Raw genomic sequence first — 27,333 nt, 5'->3', positions numbered from 1 at the left:
CACAAGAAACAAGATAGGAGCAAGGAGGCTATAGAGAGATAAACCACCCTAAGAGGATCCGGAGGTAAGATTGTTAGCAGGTTGTTAAGTTGATAGCGGTAAAGAAACAAAATGGCGGGAGATCAATTGAACAAAAGGGCGCAAGACAGAAGAAAAAGCCTTCTAAATTTGTATATCCCCCGAAACATAATAATTTCTATTTTCATAAAGATTTGATGCCTACCTTACAATTGCCTACGATGATATCAATTAGCAATTGCCGTTCGATTGTGCTCTTTTTTCACGTTTTTCAATGTAGTCTCTTCTGGAGTGATAAAATTCTAAAATCTTTGTACATACTTAAAAGAATTAGATTATAGTGTGAGGAGCCAACCCCCTTGAGTGAAAAAAATGTTGAATCTTTTCCATCTGGTTTATGTACTTTCTAGTCATGTCACATGTTATATGACATGGTAATCTTTGGTTACGACTCTAAGCCAAGAGAGACATCAGTGGACACCCATCCCTCTCCCTCATAGTCTAGTGTGAAGTTCACGCTGTGAAATAGTTGCAGGGAAGGGACGCCGTGCACCGTTTGGTGTCAGGCACGTCCCGATCTTACATGTACACCAGTGTACCAAGGACGATATATAATGTCCTTGATTGTGCCAAACCGTCTCGCATATGGCGTCACATGACAGAGTCCAGACCTGGACCTGTAAGAGATGATGCGTACACGATAATCGTTCAGTGTCGTGATAGAAAATCTTCTTACGTACCTGTCTCTTACTTTGGGATTAGAACAGGTTGAAGTCTACCAGGATACAGGATACACTAAGCAGACACGTGAGAAGGGAATCTGATTGCTGAACCTCTCAGGTAAAAAAAATTAAACAGCAGCCCCGAAAATTACACGCTTGAACTTCGTTAACATGGAGGCTATGTCATATCATTTTGACGTACAAATGATATTTTCTCTCCTGAATGAAGCAGGTATTTTCATCTCAACGGTTAACATAGTTATGTCTGCGCAAACCATAAAATCTACCTTTCCATATCTACAGATGCAGAACGAATTTGAGCAAATACAAGATTAGTGATGTCTAGAGGACTACTAGTATTTATTTGCGATAGCACTAGCAGTGCCCTCGCTCGCTCTTTACTGTAGACACCATTCTGGGTAGATTTCAACAAGAGATTGTTGACAAAGAAACCTCTTAGTTACTTTCCGTTTGATCTTTGTAAGAAGACGTCAATCCGGCGTTATCAATACTCTCACGCCTTTTCTCCTAAATGCAAACGATACTGCTTTGTTGTTCGTCCCAAGAGTTATTACCCCCGATCAATCAATCAATGATCCATCAATCATCCAAGGGCGTGATCAGGAACTGGCTCTCTCCGACTTTCTTCTATTATCAAACATTCAACGTCATTTATGTAGTTTGCTTTGCAAATGGGATATATCTAGACTTGGTAAAGGAGATAAAAATGGGTTAGTATGAAGGCAAACTACGACAGTGGCAATAAATAATGCATGGACAAGACATCACCTGTAAGCTTCTGTAGCTTTGACTCTGTATTAGGTTGCTCTGAACCCAACAATACTTCCCATTAACCTTCTTCCCGTGGAGGCTACAGAAATTTGTCTGTCTCCGCTTTTCCATTAATAACAGAGTGAGGCGGTAGAAAAAGGGACATAGCCATTGTACATGTATGGGAAGCACTAATACCTTTGGTCTGGGATGAAAACGTGCCCATAAAGTCATATGTGATTGAGTGAAACTAGAGCTGACTAGGGAGGGGTTTCTTTTTCAATCAAGACAATAAAAACGTTGTTATATAAGAGCTTTTATCAGTACTTGGTATATAATGAGCTGTAAAGAAAAGAGGTAGACACTGTACGTTTTATGCTCTGTGCACAGACCAGATGGTACTTAAATGTCGGCCCGGCCACATATGTCCCCACAAACTGATTGCAGTTTGGGCATAGTAGTGCATGTGTCCTACAATCTTCAGCTGTCTCGTTACGGAAAACGTCTTGTAGGCGGGTATTTCTCGCTTGAAAGTTCTATGGCATCAAAATCTGATGACAAACTACGACGTATGTTACCGCGCCATACCGTTAAGTGTTGCCCAGGAACTACCAAGTAGTCATACGGTCAGATATTTGTTTACGGTTTCCAGCAATACTGTCTACAGTTCTCTCAATTAGCGTGCTCAATCGACAGGAACGACAGCAGCCCCGATGAGCATGTTGCCGGGCAGAAGGAGATTTCTCCGCATAGGGAATGTGGAGCAAAAGGACGATCCGGTCAAAAGCACGTCGGGCGGCCAGAGTCAGACTCTGCTGAAGATGCATGACGTGGTGGAGATGTTGGTTACCGGGGAGGTCTGCAACATCGCCGACAGTCCCTATCGTCCGTTCATGGTGAGTCTCTTCGTCTCTGCTTTTTGCTCTCTCTCTCCCTCCCTCTCTCTCTCTCTCTCTCTTTCTCTTTCTCTCTCCCTCTCTCTCTGTGCGTGTGCTTGTGTGTGAGTGCGCGCGTGTGTGTGTACACAGCATAACTCGAGAAACTGTGGCTGAATTACTTTTTTGATATGTGGGTAGGTGTTATTAAAACGAAGATCAAGTTCGATAACAGGCTTTCTAGCGGATTTCTGAGGCATTACATCAGAGCCTCTGTTAGTTTGCGTATCTCGTCTTCTAGACATGCTATGGCCGTGCGTGGCTTTTGTGTGGTACTTCACACTTGATGTGACATCAGATTATTAACAAATGAACATCAATAATAAAGTGTGTAAATCGAACATATGTGATCCCCTTCAAGAACGAATTTAATCTATATCCCTTTGCAACATATAATTGCAACATGACTTTGCATAATTATTTGTGGCAAATATGCAATTGTCCACACGGGACGTGTTCCCACCGGAAAGAAATGTCTTTGTATTAAAGCAAATATGAACGATGAATGAATCACGCTTTAAAACGATAATTACTACATCCGGTCATTACCAAGCTATAGATAGGCACTGGACGGTGAGGCTGCATGACTTGCAGTTTTTACCGGAAGGGTCAGGCCGCGTGGTCCTATCAATGACTCTTGTGTATCGGGTTTAAGGGTAACGTTACATTACGCAACGTAACGTCACATAGACGCGACTTACACGGCGAAATAAGAAGGGTGCGGCCGCGCGGTCCTGTCAATGAGGCTAAGGTTACACTACTCAACCTGACGTCAGGTATTTAAGTCCCTGTCATACATTACCAAATTGCACAGCGCTGCGAAAAAAAAACTTTTCAACAGCTATCTTAAAAATTCATCTGAAAACTAAACTAAAAAAATATTAAAAAAGATTATGGCTAATTAATGAATTACTTTAAAAATATTCTAACTTGCCTCCCCCCTCCAATCATGTTATGGTACAGCCCACCTGTCCCCCCTATTGTTGCTGATTAGGTGGTTGGGCCACTATGTTAAGTTCAAAGGTCATACAGATGACTTAAAAGTATACGACAACATTACATGAACCAAGCTTGCAACATTTCTGTGACATGAGCAACAACATGGAAGAGGGAACCCCTCGCACCAAACGCCGAGTGAGCCTGCAGAAGGAGTGGGGCAGGCTCCGGACGTTTCTAGGCGGCAGTACGCGGCTAGCCGCCCGCCAGCCCCACCGGCATAAGGACGGCGGGTTCACGAAGGTGGAGATGGAGGGTTTGCAAGTCTCCGAGATCGACGGAGAATGTCAGGAAGACCCGGAGACCGGCGACTGTATGGGGAAGAGCTGCCGACTTTTTGAAGTAGGTTATATTCATGTTAAACGCAACGCTGTCACAAATGACATTCACTGCACTGTGGAATGTGCAACCTGTCTTAAGAATATGGGCGGGGACACATAGATAACACAGTGAAAGTGTTAATTTTTTTTTCTCATAAAATTCTAAGTTTAGATACTGAATAAGAATGAAAAATGCATCATTGTCTCGAATTGTACGTAAACAGCACAGGTTATAATAGACATGAACATTAAGGAGTCTGGCAACAGTGATGTTGGAATAGTTGCAACATGTGTTTTGGTGTGCTTGTGTATGTATGTATGTGTATGTATGCATGCATGTATGTATGTATGTATGTATGTATGTATGTATGTATGTGTGCATGCGTGGTGTCCAACAAACATTCAACCAGTGCTTGCAAATATCCTAATCTAAATTACACTGCTTTTATTTGTACAAGTAGCAGCAACAGAGTAGCATTCTGTAAATTTCCGACAGCTCTGTAAACAGTCGGCGTGTTGGGCAGCTTAACTTTTATGTCAGGACAAAGGACTTAATCCACTAATAAATCATTGACCCGGGGACATCTCAGCGATGGCTGAGCTGAATATCATATTCTCTTAACCTCATCAATTTTTCAGGTAAAAATCGTCACTAAAAGAAATTATCCGGCCTAACTTGAGCATGATCGAGTTGTGTATTTTATCAGTATCGATTTTTATGTGTCTTTCGTTGGTAATTTTTTCTCGAAGCAAATGTAAGGTTTCGGCTAATCAGAGATCGTTGCTAAAGGCAAAACAAGTGTTTCTGAAAATGCTGTTGTTTGTGGTGTTATGGTATCACTGTTGTAATACAATAAAGTTCTACATGTGTATCCAAGCAGATGCAGAAAAGCAAAATTAAAATCGTCATATTCTCAGGTCTATACAATTATAGAGAATCTGTTTGAACAGTGAAACCAGTTTAGAAAACGTTACGATTTTTCCACTCTACATCTGCTTGGAGATTAGGATTAGCAGCAAAGCTATTTTGGGTGTTTTGTATATTCTTCTATGCCTCAAACAGGCTTTAACTTAGGTAGCCTTTTGGTGACTTACAAAAACAACTGTCAGTTCATTGACGTATGCTAACAGCTACAGACGGCTAATTGAATTACACGTGTGATAACATCTAAACCGTCGGTAAAAGGTCCACCGTGCCAGGACATGTATACACGGGTCTTTCGTCTGTGTCATGTTACCGAAATACCGCGGAACAACTGGTTTTACCACTTCTAGTAGGGACTTAAGAAGAAGAGCTTACATAAACATATGAAGAAGTAGTTTTCCTGTGAAAACAAGTATGGAATGTGTTTGTGTGAGAGGGAGGGGGATATGAACATCAATTAAGGTAGCATATGCATCTAAGCACGTCGGCATAACGAACTGCATCTGCACGAAACCCAAATTTTTCACGGCTTTCGTTCGGTCAACCTTGCAGAAGAATTTTGCCCGTTGGAGACTATATCGTTTCCGACACAATATAGTTGAAAACTGTACACGGGGGTTCCATCCTTTTAAGTATTAAAATACGCTAACATTAACCTGGATGACATCCTATTTGTATACCGAGTATGGGAGCCCCGGTATACAAATAGGATGGCCAGGCTACGCGAATACAACCTTAAACAAGACGTTTTGCCAACGTGCTATGAACAATACATTACGGGTTTCGCTTAGGCACAGAAGGTTTTGCGGACGTACTGGTCACATTGATACGTATCTATACACTAGTGTGACTAAGGTGAGGTGGGCGTTAGAAAGTCTACAAAACTATCCCTAAAACGGTCCCTTAAATCGTCCAGTAATCCAGAGGCTTTGTTACTGCCAAGTGCCAACAATTTTGCTTTAGAACCCGTCAGGCGAGCCATTTTCCTGCTGCGTAGCGCAGGCTGGAAGACTGTCAGCTGCGGCTCGAGTAGCTGTAAACAGAAGTCTGTTTGACTTGCAAACGCGCGCGGGGACAGTTTACACATGTACATTTCCTACAAATGGATTGTTATATCAAACAGAAAGAAAAGACATTCTGTATTAATGCCATTCGTCACAGTGAAACGCTTACGTGCACACACACACACACACACACACACACACACACACACACACACACACACACACACACACACACACACACACACACACACACACACACACACTCACACACATACGCACAAACACACACACACACACACACACTGTTTGACTTGCAAACGCGAAACAGTTTACACATGTACACTTCCTACAAAGGGATTGTTATATCGAACAGAAAGAAAAAAAAACATTCTGTATTAATGCCATTCGTCACAGTGAAACGCTTACGTGCACGCACACACGCACACACACACACACACACACACACACACACACACACACACACACACCTGCACACACACACACACACACACACACACACACACACACACACACACACACACACACACACACACACACACACACACACACACACACACACACACACACACACCTGCACACACACACACAGACAGGTGACCTTGTATAATTCGCCACGGGGTAAAGTAAGTTCAATTTATTTGATAAGTGCGTCTCGTGATTCAGCAAAATATTGACGCGGAAATTATGCTATTAAATTCTGCAAACTTGCGCAGCGCTCACTAATGGGCAGGAAGAGCAATTATTAAGTTCAGTGACTTTGTTATGAGACTTGGACAGACGGTTTTGTGTCAACAGTGATTTGGCAAACACCATTACGGAATGTTGACTTCAACATCAGCCATTATAATTGTGTAATTAGCCAGAAAGGGTGCGGACCTGACTGTGTTACCTGCACGTGTTAAAGGTGGCAAGGCGGTCTTGCGCTTAATGTTGCTGACTCAAAATATGAAGGTTGTCAGCTCGAATCTTTGGCAGGCCCCGGTGCTGTGTCCTTGGGATTCGACACCTATTTGCTCGATCGAATCAACGACAGGTAAAATGACTACATGTACCTAGCTTTGGGTAAGGACACATAAAAACGGAGGGAGTGAGTTATAATACTAGTAATTTGGAGACTCTTTATAATAGTTACAGATGCGCCATGACAAGAAAGGCAATGATAGGGACTAGCCATATCAACGACTTTTTTCACGGTGTAAATATGAATTTTGTACGAATGACTTTCCCCGACGTCAGAAAATGTCCCCCACGACAGCTCCGAAATCCACGTCAGCTTTGCGCGTGTGTAAAGCCGAGCTGTCGGGCTCGCGACGTCGGGAAAAAGATCTAGGTCAGGGATGTTGTTTCATAAGATTTTCCTTTCATCGCCATCTATTCAAAAGAACAATGCAGAACTCTGAAATATCCCCGAAAGAACAGATTACAAATCCTCCCTGTTTAAGAAAATAAACAATACCGAAGTCCCTTGGGGTCATTTTTTCTGTCCACACATCATGACTCTGCAATACTGTACGGAAACATCATCCCAACCAAATCGTATGTACAAACTTATGACGATGTGTAAGGAAGACTTACAAATTGCAATTCCATTTGCTACCGCCGGCACTTGATGACTTCATGTGTTTGCCATTTCAGAAATCGGCCTTATGATTGAAACATTATCGACTCAAAAAGTTTACCTAAAAATTCATCTCTGAGCGGTTTCTACGGTGGCAAGGCTAAAGCAAGCTGCTCGGCCAGATGGATCCTGCCTTGCAACCGTAGAAGCTGATTGGAGATTATAAAAATGCCAAAAACTAGAATTCTTTGACTCCCCACCTTCACCAAAATAGTTATGATCGACTCCGTAATTTCCATGGCAGAACGTCACATTAAGATTCAGTTTCTGATGCTTTCTCCTTGTAATCCATTCATTATTCCCACATGTATATTACGTTCCCATCTTCAGGATACATAATGCTAAGTGCACAAGATCAGGAAGTAATTACGAGTTTAAAGCGAGTATTATACTACATTTTATGGACTTATCCATTACAGGATGCACGATGATAATGTCCAGATGGATTTCCGATGTAATGTACTCTTTGTTATCTAAGCCTTCTATTATGACATTGATGTAGCAGGTTATTTGAGCTTTCGCCCCATAGATAAAAGTAATACCTGTTATTGTCCCATATGTACATGTAATACGTGTATTAGCTTCGCGCAATCCCGTATTTAATCCTTTCTAAGAGGGCACTTCGTCTTGATCAAATATTTTTGCGTGACGTAGCGTTTTCCCAGCCAATCAGAAACCTGTTGCGCAAATATTTGAGAAATCACGTTGGCCGCTGGGAGTTGTAAAGACGAGGCAAACAGGGGATGTTGTCCTTGGAAGAAACGCATTAAAGTGATTAAATGCAGTGATATCCTTTTGAGAAGAGACCACGCCTCATTGCTATATAAGACTGGCGCACAGTAAATACATTTTCAGAAAACACTGTTCCAACAGAGAACTTCATTTCAACGTATGCAATTCACTGGCAATCTCGATTTCTTGTACTCTGTGACCACAACGCTCCACACCAAGCTCAAGACAAGTGCATCTTCTACAGTAACGTTTAGGCCAACTTCGACACTGGTTACTAAGTCTGAGATCTTCTTCGGCACGGTTCCTTCCGTGGGAGGGCATTGAAGGCTCTTTACCCAGGGCTGCCTGCCTGTCCATGTACATAGACCAGCACCTGGCTCCTTGCGCCTTTCCATAGCCGGGTGACTGTAACAGGGCCAGTGTACTGGCTAGCTCGTCGGCTCCAGGGGCAGCCTGTGCCCAAGGAAACCTCAAGACAGACTCCCCTCAGATAGACCCTGAAAGTAGACCCAGGGAGCCAACTCTAGAATCGGGGCTTGTGACACGATGTCCAAGACGGCTCGCCTGTTTAAGGACAGCGGGAAGGTGGTCTCCACCCTGTCGGGCTGGTGGCGACCAGCGAAGGACAGCACCGCGCCGCCGGCGGGCGACTCGCTCAGGAAGCGGGCCGGGAGTAAGACCGAGCTGGCGGTGATCGATCTAGAGTGCGACCTGCCGCACGGAGAGGGAACTGAAGAGGAGGAGGAGAAGCATGATTTGAGCACGTTTGCGGTTAGTCGATGCTAGATTCTTTTTTCCATTTGTGGTCAGTAACGATGGTGTTACGCCGAATGGTGGTTATACCGGCTATACCGATACATATACAGATGCGGCGTGGCTTTAAAATTGACTAAGACCATTGATGACGGCTTGATTTATAAGGGAGTGAAGAATTGGTATGTTTTTTTTAGCTTGTGTGCCATCCTCTGTGGTTTCCGCTGGCTCCTTAAAGTCGCTGGGTACGGAGGATGGCACCCAGGCTATATGTTTTCTGGGTTGGAACAACTTGCTAGTTTAGCCACAATAGGGTAATATTTGCTCAAAGATGAGGAAATCTTACCGCGGGTTCACTCTCCTGGTCCTATTCACCCTATTTTTTTTTTTTACAAATTCTACTATCCATACCCCTGCCCCCATGGATCTGGCTGATTGTAGACCGATAGACCGATATTCAAATAGACCGATATGGCCCACACTCGATAGTTGCCAGGTAGTCGCGCGGCTTTGTTCTTCTTCCAGGCGGAACGATTTTCTTACCCGACCATTTGAGCACACGTGTTGGGGATGGGGACACACAGAACGATTCAAACACAATCATCTGCTTGAAAACTACAGCGATTTACTTAAAGAATCCGTTCAAGTCTTAGAAACATATCCTTAAGCTGGCCAACAAATATCTAAGAACCTTGTAGTAGCTTTAGTGAATGCAGGGTTCGGGCATAAGCCAGAAGACCTTTTCTGTCTTTGTCTATTAGTATTACGTCTTCTTTATCTGGTTACGCGAGCTTCAATTGAAGCGGACAATACACAGCTTAATGGGCAGCTGAATACTTGTCGTCACGGCTGGATTCACACGGAACCGAACAAATCAACCAAGTCGTTACAATTGTCCGCAACCCGCTGCTCGACTCATACCCTTAGCCAGGGAAACGGTTCTACGAGAGAGCGAGGCTTCGGTATGTCCCCAGAGGAGAAACGTCCATATGTGTATACTGTTGCCCTCTTAACATCGCATTATGCGGATCCAGCACATAGAAAATTCGGAATCTTTCGTCTTCCACTGTTTCAGAAGTCAAACCCAAGTTCGAATTTAGAGTTAGCATTTCGACTAGAAAGTTCACATGTTCTTTTTCTTTTTCGTCTTTTTCGTGTAACTTAAAGTTTCGGCAAACCTTCGCCTATTTGTCAGTATCTTTTCTTGGTACATTTTTAGCCGCATCATTCTTCTCCTTTATTCAGAAATTTTCTTACCCCGGTCGTATTTTCTCCGGTCATTTTCACGCACGTTTCCACTGGTAGAAATGCCGAAGAGGGCAAAGCATTTGTTAAAGCTTATGATTTAGTATACTACTGATATGTACCGTTTGCCTTTTGTCAGTCTTTTTTGTCAGTACCTTTTACACGCACCATGTTTCTTTTTTTATTCGGAAAAATCTTGAACCCGATCACATTTTCTGTGGTCAGCGCGCATTTCCATTTGTAAGAAATGAGCCGCTCCTCTTTCTTTACATTTCCACACGGCCGGATGGAGCCGAGAGATGTTCACGGTCTATGCTACATTAGACCCGAACGCCACGGTGTACGCACCTCTCGGCCATGGGAAACTTCGTGTCACACAAACGTGGACAAATACAAAGGCACAGAAGTTGAACTCGACAACGAAGGAGGCCTGTTGGCTATCTAACAGTGACTCGGCAGAATTGGAAACCATCTGCTTTAAGAAAACGGCAAAGAAACAAAACAACCGTGTGATCAGTGACGTCAATAACGTTATAAAGACCCTTCTCTTCTGCTAACCTGTTTAGTCCGCTGCGCAACTGTTCTGCTGAAAGGTGGCGATGAAGAACCTTCTCCCAAACCGAGGGCATTTTTCGGATAGTCGTGCAAGCGTAGCTGTCCTGTCACAGAAAGGGCTGTCCTAGATCCTAACTTGTCGGCATGTTTTGGTTTTGTCAGAGTCCTGCCTGAAATTCTACAGCATAGGTTGACCTACGACGAATGTATCCACGCCGTTGCCAATCGCTATAAACAAGTGAGTCCCACATTGAGCGACGTCAGTGAAGCAACAGAACAGTCTTGGGCTCTTGTCGTGTCGGAAGACGGTCCACAGCTTTCTCCACTTCTCCTAGCTTCCGTCAGTACCTGGACGTCGCTCTCAACAGTTCGGAACAGTGCTGGCCGAGCAACTACAAGCAACGACTTCCAAGTGAATAGTGGGCTCACAAGGCGGACAGAACCTACCATACGACAGCCCTTTTTCGTCTGCAAGCCTGTTTAGTTCGTTGCGCAACTGTTCTGCTGGTGACTAAGTGCCTGGTCGCGAACTGAGGACATTCTCGGTATACTCGAGCTCGTGCAAGCGTCTTACCAAATTCAGCTGCTCTGTTACAGAAAAGGATAACTGTGATCCTTGTCGGCGGTTCTTTCTGTCACAGCCTGACTAAAAATTATACAACGTACAAAAGTGGCCGCGGAGTAACAGATCTAACAGTGAACGGTAGTGAAACTACGCAAAATCCACCAGGCGACAGCGATGCCTCTCTGGGACAGTGTACGTAAGTTAAAGCCTGACATACGACCGCTGTCGTGCCCGAAGGACGACTTGACTCTGATCGAGTTGGAGTCGCAGCCGGCTATCTCAGCACTGGCGGCGTGGACGTCGCCTGCACTGTGTATCTCGGACGAAAAACTGAACGAGAGCGTTTTCCCGGTTGGTATACATTTGTCGGCAGAAAGATTAGTTTGGTAACCATGCCATCGGTAGCTCCCCGGTATCTCTGCGGTGCTGGGAGGGTTGCCCTCCCGCCCAAGTAAATTAGCGCACGGCAGGGAATTTTTAATCATTATCGTCCAAATTTGAGGCCTTTCAATGAGTATTTGCCTACTTTGGCGTTTGTTTCTTTCCATTTTCCTTTGTTTGATAAACACATGTCAGTAACCATGCTTCACCCTGAACCATGCTCAGGCACGGTTTTAGATAGTCCATGGTATCCAGAGCCGCTGGGTCAAATACATGTTCTTGAATACGCGGAGACGTGTGTGTGTGTGTGTGTGTGTGCGTGTGTGTGTGTGTGTGTGTGTGTGTGTGTGTGTGTGCGTGCGTGCGTTCGTGCGTTCGTGCGTGCGTGCGTGCGTGCGTGCGTGTGTGTGTGTGTGTTCTTAAGTCATGAACTTTCCACAGCTCCTGTATATTCACGAGAACTCCGCTGGTCTGAAATCTCCGGTTTCTTTGTTTAAACTTGAACATGTTCTCGTTACTTCCCAGGTCGCTGCCTCGGGACGACTGGCGGACTTCACTCAGCTGTGTCAGCACGACCCCGCCCGCCTGCAGTCACGTGACCGGAAGGGCGCTACCCCGTTACATCATGCGGCCGGACATAACCAGCTCTCCATCATGGAGTACATCCTCAGGATAAACAATGGTAAGGGTCTTGGTATGAAAGTTCATCTGAATTGGTAAAATTCATGACCAAAATTTTTGTTGTTGAGTTGGAGACCAGTTCAATTGAAATTCGTCAATGGTAAATAAGGGTCCTCCATGGAGGTTAGACATCCAGGTAGACATGAGATACGCACATACATAAGCAGACAGTTATCCAAGTGGGTAGATTTTGAAAACGTTTAGACGTTTCAAGTTGCATCCGCTACTTTTCGTCGATGATGGCAATATTCTTGATGATTATGGAGTGTTTTTATACACATCACGTATTAATGAATTCACTGTCTGGCCAATGGATGGAGTTGATGTTGTCATCTTATTTTCTCCCTAGGTGGGTGGGGTGTGCTGTGTAAACCTGGTGACAAGAAACCTACAGGTGAGACCAAAATCTTTTTAGAAATCTCTTTCGAAAAAAAAGTTTTATCAAGAACATTCCTCCTACAATTTAAAAGATACGATTCTCCCACAGGCTATTTAAAGTCGTTGGAAGATAACAAATGAGGGACACAGTTTACCAGGTACAGTCTGAAAACTGACCTTTTATTGTATATATATATATATATATACATATAGAACCGTGCCTATCTAGTTCTATGCATGAGTTAGAGATCAGGCACTAGTTTGGATATTCTCTGCGTATCGAAGAACGTAGATTTTCCCCAGGCACGGTAGTGGATACGCGTGGACTAACCAGAACCGCATGGATCGTAATATTTACGGTTCTGAATGTAACACCTTTGCCTGTTCGCCCTGCAGTGGTTGACATAAACGCCCAGGACCACCACGGGAGGACGCCGCTCCACTGGGCGGTGAAGGAGGGCCATCCCAAGGCGGTGGAACTCCTGCTGCAGCACGGCGCCGACTCGGAGGTGCAGGACGAGGAACAGGCCGCGCCCATCCACACTGCCGTGGAGACCGGGCAGGTGGAATGTCTGAAGGTAAGGGCAGCTTACGCGGTGAGAACTTGATCAACAAAACCTTAAAAAGATTGTTCTGTATGTAGGAAATTCGTTGAGCGATCGGTCATTTTTTTTGTCGCTCAGAAGTCAAGTCATACCAAAGACTTTAGGCTATAGCCCATTGCTGTAGTGATTACACAACTGTGTGGCCTATGGGCTACTGAACAGGAGATGGGCGCCGCTCTATGTACCATATACAGGTGCGGAAAGGAACTTTGCCTTGACTTAAGCAATGGTCGCTGCCTCGAGTAGAAAGCGGACACTAATAGCATAACACCTTACCAAGAACATGGCCTTACGATGAAGATGATGTTTGTATTCCCCAGGCTTTGCTGAACCATCCCGACAGGGTGAACGTGAACCTGCCGGGCCATGCCGGGGCGATACCACTTCACTACGCCGCGTGGGGGAACAACAAGCAGTGCATGAAGCTACTGGTACGTGTGATTTTTCATCGGGTGTCGTGGACTTGGTTTGTACACATGGCAAAATACCACAGCGAGGGCACAAACCATAAATACGTCAGGTCATGATAATTTCTTATCTCCAAGCAGATCTCTTAGTGGCCTCAAAGACAGTATCGAACTGGCCATGCAGTATCCATTTGCCACACAGTATCCATTGGCCACCAGATCTCGGGTGGCTAATGGATACTGTTTGGTCAATTCGATACTGTATTTGCGGTCACTGCTTGAAGATTAGTTGGAAGGCCATCGACATCAGCGGCGCTTTCTGGATGGCCTTTGTATTGCCCAGAGTTGAAATTTCAATAAAATAGAAAACTTAAATCTCTACGATTTACTTAATATCTGTATGAACGGACGTACCTTATTTCCGTAACCGTTTGAGTCAAGCACAATATATCGTCCCCCCTCCCCTCTCTTGATTTGATCTAAATGAAGTGGCGTTGATGCCGTAACTGGCCCAGTCTGCAAACGACAGATGTACACGTACGTGTGCCCGTTCACAGATAGAGAACGGCGCCTGGCCCTGTATCCAGTGTAGCGCCGGCCACACGTCCATTCACGCGGCGGCCATGAAAGCTCAATGCGGAACGCTGGAGTATCTCATAGAATTAGGTAAGGGACGAACGAGTTGGGGTGGTGGGACTGCTGTTCTCTATCTGGAAACAGGCAACCGCTGACTGTAAACTGCACCTGTAGAGCGGCAAAAGTTTAATCTGCAACCTCCAAGTCCAATCAGATCTCAAGGAGGGCAGTATATCAAATGGGCAAGGCATTATCAAATTGGCAATACAGCACTAGTACCAAATTGGTCAGGCAGTATCCATTACGCCACAGCATCGCGGAGATGTGGTAACTCGGTGGCCAAGTTGATCGTCCCCTGTCTGCGAATGAATCTGCTTGGAGAAAAAGTTACCAAAATGAATGCCTAACATAGACCATGAAGGTAAAAAAAAACCTCCTTGCATAGACCGCCCTCTGTAACACTCATCCCCACAACGGCCGTTCTCCCCAAGGAGTTTTGCCGGTGCAGTTTACTGTTGACAAAATGCAAGCCTGCTTGCTTGTTGTTTGTCTGATTGCAGATAGAAAACGGCGCCCTTCCATGCTTGCGGTGTGACGGAGGGTGCACGTCCATTCACATGGCTGCCATGAAAGCTTGTTGCGGAACGCTGGAATATCTCATCGAATTGTGTAAGCTATTGGGACCGGGCAAGGAACGATCGTACGGGATGTTAAGAAAAGAAACTGAAGTAGAATCTCACGAAGAGACATTGATTAAGACCTGGAAAGCAAAACAACAGTAAAGAAGCATAAAATCATGTGAGAAATGTTGTAGAAATGATGGAAGATTGTCATAGATGACAGCCTGTGTGTCATCTTCCGTAGTTACCGCCGGCTACCTGCTGTCGTGGCTGGCTACCACGGACAGCGACAACAAGAAGCCGACAGTAACCATGGACGATGACACCCAGGCTACACTGACTAATGATGGCATCCACTTTCTTTTGCCAGTGACCGAGAATCATTCGCAGTCATTGGTGAAAGAGGGTGGACTGTACCTCTCTTTAGAGAAATTGTCCAGTAGCTTTATTATGTTTACATGGTAACCAGTGTTGTAGCAGATGTTGTATTGTGTGGATTACACTATGTAGCAAGTGGCAGGATGGAGAGGCTGGTCACCATATGAATGCATGCGTAGGAGTAAGACAAATCAGTACTTTGTTAGGCTAGACTGTGTGGGGTAAATATTGTACAATTGCTTTGCAAATGGTACGTTAAAAGTTTCTAATGTACTTTGTATTACGTAATACTGCTTTTGTTCTCCACAGCTGAAAATAAGGGTTACAAGCGAGAGGACCTTCTGTCCTTCAAAACAAGCAGGACCAGATGCCGCTACACGCTGCCGTCAACGGCGGGAACAAGGAGGCGGTGATCAGGCTGATCCGGATAGGCGCCAGGATAGACGCCAAACAGGTACTTCTTACCCATTACTTCTTCTGTGAATAATTTCACCAGGTTGGTGAATGATTGGATTCCTTATTCATAGCCACTTATTTAGCAAGAGACAACGATTCAATGACTATCAGCCATCTTCATCAGGGCATTTATGACTGGTTGCCTGATGAAGATGACTGACAGTCATTGAAACGTCGGCTCTTCTTGAACAGGTGGTTGTGACTTTGAGGAACTTTGCTACCCATTGCTTCGTGTTCTTGTTCATGTAATGTTAGACTTGATTGCTTAACTATTACTGCTTAGTACCACAGGACTTCCAGATCTTCCTTGGTGCAAGGTTCAGGCAGGATGGGGCAGAGAAGGAGTTGTCTCGTGGTCTGCTCCTGCCGACAATCGTATGCCGTTCTTCCATATGAAAGTAGATCCGACTGCTCACTTACCATTCCACTTTTTCCACTCCCCTCCCAGGATGACGAGTCGACCCCGATGCACCTGGCGTCCTCGCAGGGCGCACTGGACATCATCAAACTGATGATGGAGACGGCGGACAAGAACAGGCAGACCATCCACCTCCGCGACATCCAGCGGATGACTCCTCTGCACAAGTGAGCCCCTGGTTACATACATTGTACGATACGATCGTCATGCGATCTCAGTCAAACTTCTTGAACGCTTTCTAGGGATAGTCATCGGTGTGTCTTAAGCTTGCAAAATTCAGCTTCCTTTGATCCTTGTAGACCTTCTAACCGCGCCGTAAGAGACAAATTGAGCTAGCACTGGTGCCAATCAGTGGTGGATGCATTTCGTTTCAAAAACGTGATGTGCTGAAATCGGCACCACCAATGCATTTGATTCATAAGCCACATACAAGAAGGCACTAACTTTGCTTAGTACTCATTTTGCTTTCTCTGCCTTTATCAGGGCGGCCATGTTTGATCACACTGGCACTGTGGAGTACCTGTTGGAAGAGGTAAGCTACAAATCCGTTCGTAGCAAAAACGTATATCTGTAGAAAAATCTAATGTTCTTAGCAAAATTATATATCTGTAGCAAAAAATTATGAGTTCTTAGAGAAATCTTTGGATGTTCACCCCGTTATGGCAAAAGAGGCTATCCAGGAGTAGCAAAGTTCTTTGATCATGGCCACTTGATTAACAAGAACCGACGTTTTGATATCCGTCCTTTGGAGGATGGAGACGACCAACACTACAGGCTCGAAAAAGCTATGGGACATTCATTTACATTTACCTTATTCATCCCTTTAGGGTGCTGACGTGAACTGCACGGATAACGAGGAGCGGTCCCCGCTGCTGCTGGCGGCCTCCCGCGGCGCCTGGCAGACCGTGAAGCTGCTCCTGTCCCGCGGGGCGGACGCCAACCTACGCGACCTCAACAAGCGGAACTTCCTGCACCTCTCCATACTAGGGGGAGGAGGGGTGGCCACGTTTCACGGCGAGCTGAGCACGGTAACTGTCTACTTATTATCTCCGTGTACAGAGGTATTGCTATCGGTATGTGTGTGTGTCTGTCTGTCTGTGTCTGCGCGAGCGTAGTTTTTTTTTTAATGCAATAGAGAAGACCTGTGGAATGGGAAATGGTGTTACCGGAAGGTTGAATTGTACAAAGTTTACCTCATTCTCTATCTTCAGTTTCGTGCTATATTTAAGAGTGTTGCCTAGTGAAAGCTAGTGGAAAAGTGCATATACAGAATCGGCGAGAAATTTACAATAAAAACGAAATTCACAACAACTCGAAAAAGTTCATGGTGTGAGAAATCGTCAATTTCTTGATGTTTATCATTTGTTTGCCTTGCAATCCCACCCTTCATCCTGTATCCCAGGGAAGCCTGAGAGACCTACTGGACGCCAAGGACGAGTTCGGCTGCACGCCGCTGCACTATGCCTCCGAGCAGGGCCACCTGAAGAGTATCGAGTTACTCCTCCAGCAGGGGGCGAGCGCTAAGGTCAAGAACAACGAGAAGCAGTCAGCACTGCACTTCGCGGCTAAGTACGTGTCAAATCCTTCGTGTTGACGGCTTATGTACACGGGAACTCGTATACTTGTCGAACATAGCTAGAAAAATTTCCTAGGGAATATGAACCTGTAAGTACTGTATATAGTGTCTGTCTGGAAGATTATTTCTTCAACTTCACGGAGGTAAACTGGTTCGTATTCACTTTCTTTCATTTATTCTAAACTTTCAGATTAGGATTTTTTGTGTGTGGATAGAGATACATAATGTTAGAAAGTGAGGACCCAAAGTACAGAACGCCAACAGAACGCCGAAAAAGATTATACAGCAAGGCAAAGTCATAATCAAACAAAACGTGCTTTATGAATCCTTTGCATTCAACACGTCTACAGATACGGGCGACTGAACACAGTCCGGAGTCTGCTGAACAGTCCGCAGGGCCCGAATATCATCAACGACCCGGACGGGCTGGGCGACACCGCGCTGCACATGGCGTCAGCGAACGGGCACACGGCGGTGGTCAAGTTCCTGCTGCAGAAGGGAGCCTTCATTCACAAGTATGTCATCAGAAAGTTCGTTTTTGATAACGCAGTTGCTAAGTGCAATGCCAAGAAATGGCTTTTAGGCACCGAACTTAGTTTGGGGTACTGAAACATCATCTCATCATCTATATCATCATCATCATCCTGTGGTCGCTGGTGACCCCAAATGGAAAATGCGTTTTGTTCCGATGACAACCAAGATTTACAGGTTAAACAAGTTGTTTCATGATCACTTATGTCTTTATGTCAGATTGGTACACAGCGACATAATTTATGGTCCGTTCATATAGCCACCTCAAAAGCGGCCTCGTCCGCTTCTGGAACTTCACGGACTTCGGTCATTTATTCGGTGGTTATGGGAACTGACCATGAATTGTGACACTGTATACACCTCACGGCGGGACATTAACCCTGTAATAACCATTCCATGCGGTCTCAGGTGCCAAGGCGGCCGGACAGCCCTTCATCTGGCCGCACAGGGAGGTCACACACAGACCATGCGGGTTCTGCTCAGCACGCATGCGCACCTGCTGAACCAGACTGATAAGGAAGGGGTGAGTTGATTGGTCGTTTAAATTTTATGTCGTCATCGTATTGCACTAACAATTGGTAATGAACAGCAAGCCAACGATGAAAACACAAGAAGTGGGAAGCCTTTTCATCCATCAAATATTCCATCCTAATTGTTTGCACGTCTACTGACAAAAAGAGAACTGTGCCTATCTAGTTTTATTCCTGAATGGGTTAGGGTTAGGGTTAGGATCAGGCACGGTTTTGGATAGTGTCCACATATCCAGGAGCATAGATCTTGCCCCAGGCACGGTTCTGAACACGCGTGGACTATCTAGAACCGTACCTGAGCATAATCCTAGATAAAGTACGGCTTTCAATATGGCTTAATGTGGGTTTTGACACGACCGGACAGAACACCGCGTTACACCTAGCGGCGAGAGAGGGAAAGCCATCCGCCGTGCTGTTCCTGATGTCTGAGGAAGCCGAGTTCAAGTTGAACAACAACAAGCAGACTTTCTTCGAGGACGCCATCGAACTGAAGAACAGGGACGTCGCCAATGCGATTGTAGGGCATGATAGGTGAGTAAACAAACAAACAAACAAACAAACAAACATTTGGGAATGCCCTAATCTAATTAGCTTTTGGGAAAAATAAAAACTTGGTACTTTCAAAAAACAGGTCAACATATTTATTTAAATAGTTTTATCATTATCTTTGGAAACCTGCTTCCTAGCACCCCTACAATCCAAAATTTAATTATTCTGTTAGCAAAAATCTTTATATACAATAATAGAAAGTCCAACAAAGTAAATTTTGAATCCTTTCTTCGATATATAAATTTCTTTAGAAAAGTTGAATACTATATTGCTTTAAGAAAAGAAAAGGTGGAAAAACATCTGGGAAAATGGGGCACTTTTGGTGAGTAGAACTGTTGTGGTTAACTTTTATTAAAAAAAAACCAAAAAAACAAACAAACAAACAACTATGTACTACTATCATCAAGGCGCTAACCACATCCTGTCAACGATACTGAATATTTTACAGATCGAATTTTACAAATAGATAGATAGAAAGCGAGTTTGTTCTCGTTTTGTGTGCGATGTGTTATGCTGTCTTCTTAAATCACACTAACACATCTTACATCATTTACATGCATTAAAAATCGGTAACTCAATGACTGCTTAGTGATCGTTTTTCCCCCGCACAGAGTGTACAGGTGAAACGTAAAATCTGGGAAATGATGTTCCATGCCTTGTCTCTTTGCAGGTGGACGGAGGCTCTGACTACGTTCAGCCTCGAGAACGTCCCGCCGATGTACAGACTCATCGATGTCCTGCCAGACATCTGCATGGTCAGAAATATGCCTATTATTTTATAAATTGTTCTTGTATGACAGTCTACAAGTTCTAGATCACACAAAGCCCAGCGGGACAATCATTTCATGTTCATTCTATACATTTGCAAGGCTTTATTTAAAGAAAGAGACTCTTGTTACGCAACCAAGTGTTTGTTGGTGACTTACGCCAGTCAGTTGCAATTCAAGCTTTGTATAGTTTCATCATAGCAACCATCTAACTATCAGAATTACATGGCATCTATCGTCAGGTATATAATTCCCACCAAGCCTTGACGTTGTTTGATGTTTCCCGCCTTACAGAATGTGCTGGACAAATGCCGCACAACGGCCACTTGTGATGAGAAGAGCCCGGAATTCTGGGTATGTGATAAACCATCAACTTGTGTGAGAAGTTTCACCAAGCAAAGCACCATGGGATATCTGTTTGATATCTGTTTTCAAATTAGTTTGATGATATGATAATGAGGTTTTTTTTTCTAATGACAGATCAAGTACAGGTACAACTTCCTGCAGTGTCCCCTTGAGTGGCGGTACAAGATGTTAAAGGAAGGAATCAAGGATGTTCCTCCTTTAGCTGTTTTAAATGTAAGTTTGCATATTTGTTTATTTCATTTTTATCTATTTTTTTCTTTATAACTATACCATAAAAGTAGTTAGTAGAATAATAATAGTAAATATTTAAAAATAACCGTGTAGTTATTCATCCAGTAATTAAAAAACATTTCCCCTTTTCAGAAAATGGTTAATGCCAACCGTGTTGAGCTGTTGTCACATCCGGTCTGCATTAACTTCCTGGATATGAAATGGTGAGTACGCCACTTCCGTTTGGTAGCATAAAAGTTTAAAACCATGCTACAGCCTTGAACTGAAACGCCGAATGGCAGCTAGCCCCAAATCTGTCGTGAAAGGGCAAGAAAGGGTCCCTTGGATATTTTTCCATAGACACAAGTATAGTGAACACATATCCACGTACACCAGATTTTCTTGGTCCCTAGACACTCTTTTCTTCTTCATCCTAATCCATTTTGTTTTCTCCATCCAGGAACGCGTACGGTCGATTTGTGTACCTCAGCAACCTGATCATCTACGCCATCTTCCTCATCTTCCTGACGATATTCGTGGCCACCGCGGCTCACCCTACCAGCCACCACGACTTTGTGAGAGGCGCCGCTGGCGGAGCTGCCGGGAACAACAGCAGTGCGAATTACAGCAGTGTGAACGGGACCAGCGTGAACGGCAGTAGTAGCGTAAACGGAAGCATAACGGCTCTGCATAACATCTGCCAGTTCAAAGAGGTGGGTGCTGTATCTAGAACCATGCTTTATCCAGAACCGTGCTTAATCCAGAACCGCGCTTTATCCAGAAACGTGTCCAGGTAAGGGTTCTGGATAGTCCGAGCGTATGTTCTAAGATACGCCACGACTATCCAGAACCGTGCCCTGATCCTAATCCTAACCAATCAGGCACAGAATTATATAGGCACGGTTCCTGACACGATAGTGGGTAATTCAGACCGTATCTTGACGTAAAGGCGCGGTTACATTCGTCGAAGGTCATCTTATGATCTTAGCCCTACAAACGTGCCTAAGAATTTTCAAGCAGGTTGTGGTATATCCAACCACTGAAAAAGACCTAAGACACATGTAAGACAGCTGCAGTTTGCAGCACATTGCACAACTCTTCCATGGCATGATTGCATTCACTTTGTAATGGTACAACCGGGTCTTAGTTATGACAGTTTTCCAGCACACCAAGAACTATATTAAGTTGTATGTGTAATATAAACGACTAAGCACATTTAAACATTAGATTTCATTTATCAATACTTAAGTTTTAAATGATTTCTTTCTAAGTGTACTGAAATTTGATTCCTTTCGTTCAGTTAAGCGGCTTCCAATGGATATCTCACGAGCAGGTAACACTGGAACGTGAATGTGGATGTTCATGTTTGCACCGTCTGTATCATAAAATCACAACAACGCGTGTTTGTCCTACATTTCGTCTGAATCTGCATCTTTCGGGCATTATGTTACTGAGAAATGTATTTGTCATCGGCAGATCTTATGAAGATAAAGTAACGTTAGATGAAGTGCCAGTAAGAACAACAGCGTACAGCGACAAAACAGTTAATTTGCAAATACTCAAAGAGGCATGAACGTGTTAAAATGTAATATGGGTGTTGTACTAGATGTACCAAAGCAGCTTTCAAATGAATTTTATCGGATACACTTCTAAAGCGAACGTGACATTGGGGTATTTTGTCGTGTTGGACACTTCTTCATTCTTCATTTTTGTTGTCTAAATGTTTCCATTCTTCTTTACAGCGACACTGGTTGGAAAACATCTGTATCGTCATCTGCCTGGCCTTTGGCGCCTTCAATGTCCTGAAGGAGATTGTTCAGATGCTTCACCAGGTAACTTCTTAATTCACCTCAAAGAAGATGTCCTAGACAAGTCGGAGGACAAATAAGATAATCGGCATTTCGAAACTGGAAAGCTAGTAGTTCATTGCCCTATAAGCTACGACGTTCAACGTTCCAAAGATATTTTGCTATTTCATATGTTTACTATACTGGGTACGGAAGTATTGTTTGGGGTGGCTAAACTGTGAGTTCATGTATCTGTTTGTATGTTTGTTTGCTCAGACAGATTTCATTTTTCACAACCACTTGTTTAACACATGCCGACGTGTGTCACCTTCATCAGGGCAATCAATTGCCAGTCAACAAGTCATAATTACCCTGATGAAGATGACAGACGCTCATTGAAACTTCGACGAAACTTCGAATCATGCACTAACCTTATTTGATTATTCACGGATATACTTTACCAAGAAGTCTGAAATCTCGGCTACTTTCCTTGTTTATCTCTGTAGAGGCAGAAGTACTTCAGCGACGTGACGAACCTGCTGGAGTGGTGCCTGTACGTGGCCACGCTGGTGTTCATCGTGCCGTTCCTGACGGACGCCTGCGAGAGGGAGGACATCGTGCGGCTCCAGTGGCAGATGGGCGCCGTGGCCGTGTTCCTGGCCTGGTTCAACCTCATGCTGTACCTGCAGAGGTAAGGATCTCGTAAAACTAGCCTCCACCAGGCCTTCCTAAGGCGATTAGGATACTAGAATTCGGCACCAATAGGGTCTAACTGACCAGGGGAGCGGTCCATGCACCATCAGGGTTTCATTTCCCCCTCTGGCAAATGAACTCTACGGTTGCAAATTACTCTTCATATTTGGCTAAATTTTCCTATTTTCGAACCCACGTGCCGTTGTTGGTCTGGCAGAGACTATCATAGATATTTATCAGAATATCAAAGAATTTGTACAGCTGTAAAGACTAAAAATATTGGCAGGGTTTAGAATGTCGTAAAGCTGTCGAGGTGGCAAGACGGCCTTATGCAGTACCAACTGCACAAAACTGGCGGGGCGTGTCACACCCAAAGGCTAGTCAGACAAGCAAACAAACAAGGGCTGTCTCTCCATCCGCAGGTTTGACATCTTCGGGATCTTCATCGTGATGTACATCGAGATCCTGAAGACTCTGCTGCAGGTCCTGATGGTCTTCTCCTTCCTCATCATCGCCTTCGGACTCGCCTTCTACATCCTCGGGATGTCAGCGGTAAGTACGAGATAGGATTCCACTCAATCATGGCGTAATGGCACTCCTTATGTTAACTTTATTGCAAATCCTTTCCCGATGGAAAGTTACGTAAAAAGATGCAAGATGCAAGAAAGAAAATATAGTATGTGACAACTCTGGTCCAAATGCTGACTCTATTCAAACTTCTGGTGTTTTTGACGTCTTGAAGAGTGGAAGACGAAGTATCCTGCGTATTACATTAAGTGTGGGTTCTGTGATGTTAAGAGGACAGTAGTTTTCTTTTAGTCTTTTTGAATAAATGTGGTAACATTAAGATGGAATTTGGTTGCAATTCCATTCTCTTTTGATCGTAGAAGTTGGAAGAGTGGATCATCTATTAATCACATCAACATCGTTGTTTATTTACCCCCCAGGACACCCTCGCCCACAGCACGGCGGGGCTGTCGTTCCTGCGCACCTCGATGATGATCATGGAGGGTCCTGACGCCGTGGATAACGTCATCGTGCCGTACGTGCAGAAAACCCTGCTGTACCCGGAGCTCACCATCGTCTTCATCATCGCCTTCGCGCTGCTCATGCCCATCCTGCTCATGAACCTGCTGGTGAGAAAACAGAGTAGTTTTCACTAATGTAATGTAGGTGGCAGGGTGGTCTTGAGGTCATCGTTGTTGATTTGGTATCTAAAGGTCCTGGGTTTGACCCCGTTCTGCTCATGGACCTTCTGATGAGAAAACGGAGTATTTTTCACATCCGAACATAATTTCACAGGATATTGAGGTTTTTCTTTTACACGACCAGTAATGTCTCTTACCTGCTTCCGTTTCGATGACTATCAGACTATCTTTCTCAGAGAATCTCAGTGATAAGCACATCTGGTCAATAGTAAATTGTTACAGAATAGTAATGTACAGCACAAGCGAGAACACCACTGAGACTCGGCAAGACCGAGGTTTTACATCTTGTTAACTTGGAACTAACGGTAACATGGATCAGAAATACACCTAAAATGATTGAATGATTGACTTGTCAAGTAATAAGACAAAAATATTTTGACAGATCGGTTTGGCAGTCGGGGACATCTCCGGAGTTCAGAGGAACGCTCAACTCAAACGTCTGGCCATGCAGGTATGTAAGCCGTTGTCGTCTGGGGATTTGGTGTTAATTTTTTAATCATTAAGATAAGATGTACGATAGACATCAGGATGATTGAATACAAAACTGCGACACGTTTATTCACGTGAGGTATCCTGAAATGAACAGTAATGTTTCTTTAACCAATCAATACTGCCAGTTTACTCCTTTTTGTACAAAGCACAGGTTAATGAAATAGATATCATGAAGCTGTGGTGGTTTTGAAATGGAAGTGGCCACGACGTGAAAAGCTTATCCTGCGTCAACGCACTTGAATGGGCATATATGGGTATATGGGTATATGGTAATACTGCCCAGTTACCATGGCTAACTCTGTATAATAGTCTCAGGCTTGATGGTCAGTCCTGGCTGTATATCATTTCATGCAGCCTAATAAATTAATTCTAATCAAATATTAAACCTATGCGCATCTTGACAGGTGGAGCTGCACACTGAGTTGGAGGCAAAGCTGCCGGAGATGCTGGTGAAGAAGGTGGATAGAAACGAGGTGACGGTTTACCCAAACACCTGCAAGGGGAAAATAGCCAGCGTAAGTATCTTTTCATATAGGCAAACATGTAGGTATATATAGGTAGCCCCGTAGTACCACAGCTGTATCGTAAGTAGTTACATGTACATGTATATCATTACAGTAATGTTATATATGTAGCTATTACTACAGATATTACTAGAATTAATTAGAATCCGAGTAGATGGCAGTTTTCTCTAGCTTTCTTTTTTAAGTTTTACTTCTTGGTTTAGCATGCTTTCCCGTGTGTCATTTCACGTGTAAAAAAAATCAGTATCCTCTAAACGCCATAAAACCTACACATTACAGAAAAAGTTGAATTTTTTATCTTGCCCTATTTCAGAAAAAGACGTCAAGTTAGCATGTAGAGTCAGCATTTAGAGTAAAGAAGGCACATGTTATATTATTCTTTAATCTTTGCTCCTCTTTTTATTTGCAGATACATGCGGGGACTTATTTGAATTGAAAAGATCCTCATTTATATATTACTACAAAAAGTTCATCTTCTATCTTTTTTCCTCAGATCCTCACGCAGCTGCGGGCCGGGATGGGGATAGACGACGGGAACTCTGTGGATCACGACGCGGCCCGGGGAGACGCTCTGAACGCCACGGTCAGCACCCGGGGCCTGGCAGTCGAGATGGACAAGCAGAAGAGAAGGTGGGTTCAACCTTAGCTTCTATGTCAAGCACAAAATATGAAATAAAGACCAAGCTTTAACTTCCAACACTTAGATTACGGAATTGGGACTTACCCAAATTTTCGGCATGACCCGCTACTACGGTCACGTGTCTCTGACGTGACGTTCCAAGAGTAGACGGGTCCATTCCGTGAACAAGGTTGATGGAGTCAACCGAAAATTTGGGTAAGTCCCAATTCCGTAATCTAAGTGTTGGAAGTTAAAGCTTAGTCTTTATTTCATAATGACTTGTACCAACACAGATGAACTTTCATGCTAAGACATGTATTCATTGACAAGTTCGGTCTTTATTACCTTCGTCAGAAGGGTATGTTTTCGGTTTGGGTCTGGTGGAGCAGCTGTGGTGTGGGTGTGTATGTAGGTCAACGTTATAACTCAAGTTGTCGTAGATGAATCTTTATGATATTTGGTATGTTGGTAGCCTGGGTACCATCCTACTTGTATGCCGGGGCTCCCACACTCGCTTCCCTTAGGGAAGCGAGTGTGGGAGCCCCGGCATACAAGTAGGATGGTACCCAGGCTAGTATGTTGGTACCTGTTATAAAAATGAAGGTCAAGTTCAAAATGGTCCACCTGGCTTTTCCAACGGTACTGCGACGGTCTATGTATGTGTTCACCATAACTCGAGAAGTTGAGAATGGATATTTGGTAGGTGAGTAGCGGTTATGGAAACAAAGTCCAAGTTCGAAAATACTTATCTTGTCATGTTCCTACGTTGCTGCAGAGGGTGTTAATTTCGTTGAGTGATCTCAATATCTTTTTTTCTATAATTTCCAACATGTAATCATAAGACGTGGTGACGGCACACTCAAGTTTTTCAAACTTATATTAATGCCGCTACCAACACAGAGGACAATACATTTTCACCTGAGCGAAGTGAGTAAAGTCGTGTAAAGTGTCTTTCCCAAGGGCACAAGATCGGTGGCATGTCAGGACTCGAACCCGGGACCTCTAGCTCTAGGTTCCGAGTCGAGCACTGTGCCGCTAAGCCACACGACCCCACGATCTCAATATTCAGTTGCTCAAAGGTCGTATTAAGTATATTGCGTAATTTCAATAGTATTTTCTCCACCTATAGGATGAAGGAGATGAACAGCATGTTGGTTCAGCAGCACCAGCTCCTGCGGCTCATCGTGCAGAAGATGGAGATCCGCACCGAGGCGGACGACCGGGACGTGGGAGACGCCGCCCCGTCCTGCATGACCCGCTCAGGGCCCGCCAGGCCCCCCACCGCGCCCCGGTCTCCATCCAGAAGCTCGGTTTGAGTAGACTTATTTCAACTAACCCGGGGCCCGGTCGGGCAGTTTACGGGAACTTGAAAACAAAGACATAAAAAAAATAAAAATACAA

The 27,333-nt window shown here is 44.3% G+C and overlaps 1 protein-coding gene across 1 annotated transcript; it reads left to right on the top strand.

The window, feature by feature from the left end:
* The first annotated feature begins 3,440 nt into the window (after positions 1 to 3,440).
* Positions 3,441 to 27,248, top strand: LOC109482242 (transient receptor potential cation channel subfamily A member 1-like). Its single transcript, XM_019784934.1, is given in 29 exon segments — positions 3,441 to 3,784; positions 12,087 to 12,243; positions 12,592 to 12,636; positions 13,017 to 13,198; positions 13,546 to 13,656; positions 14,190 to 14,298; positions 15,073 to 15,177; positions 15,516 to 15,554; positions 15,557 to 15,660; positions 16,111 to 16,247; positions 16,564 to 16,612; positions 16,908 to 17,108; positions 17,483 to 17,649; positions 18,007 to 18,171; positions 18,596 to 18,710; positions 19,082 to 19,248; positions 19,937 to 20,021; positions 20,328 to 20,387; positions 20,514 to 20,612; positions 20,763 to 20,833; positions 21,070 to 21,322; positions 22,352 to 22,441; positions 22,903 to 23,087; positions 23,512 to 23,641; positions 24,037 to 24,225; positions 24,680 to 24,748; positions 25,194 to 25,304; positions 25,807 to 25,943; positions 27,062 to 27,248. Coding segments are annotated over 29 exon segments (3,768 nt in total). The 5' UTR covers positions 3,441 to 3,535.
* The last annotated feature ends 85 nt before the right edge of the window (positions 27,249 to 27,333 follow it).

The sequence above is a fragment of the Branchiostoma belcheri genome, unplaced genomic scaffold (genome assembly GCF_001625305.1).
Source record: "Branchiostoma belcheri isolate BF01 breed outbred unplaced genomic scaffold, Haploidv18h27 scaffold6, whole genome shotgun sequence".
In the NCBI taxonomy this organism is placed as follows: Eukaryota; Metazoa; Chordata; class Leptocardii; order Amphioxiformes; family Branchiostomatidae; genus Branchiostoma; species Branchiostoma belcheri.
The sequence above is the reverse complement of the archived record's forward strand: the minus strand, read 5'-3'. Positions and strand labels throughout refer to the sequence as shown.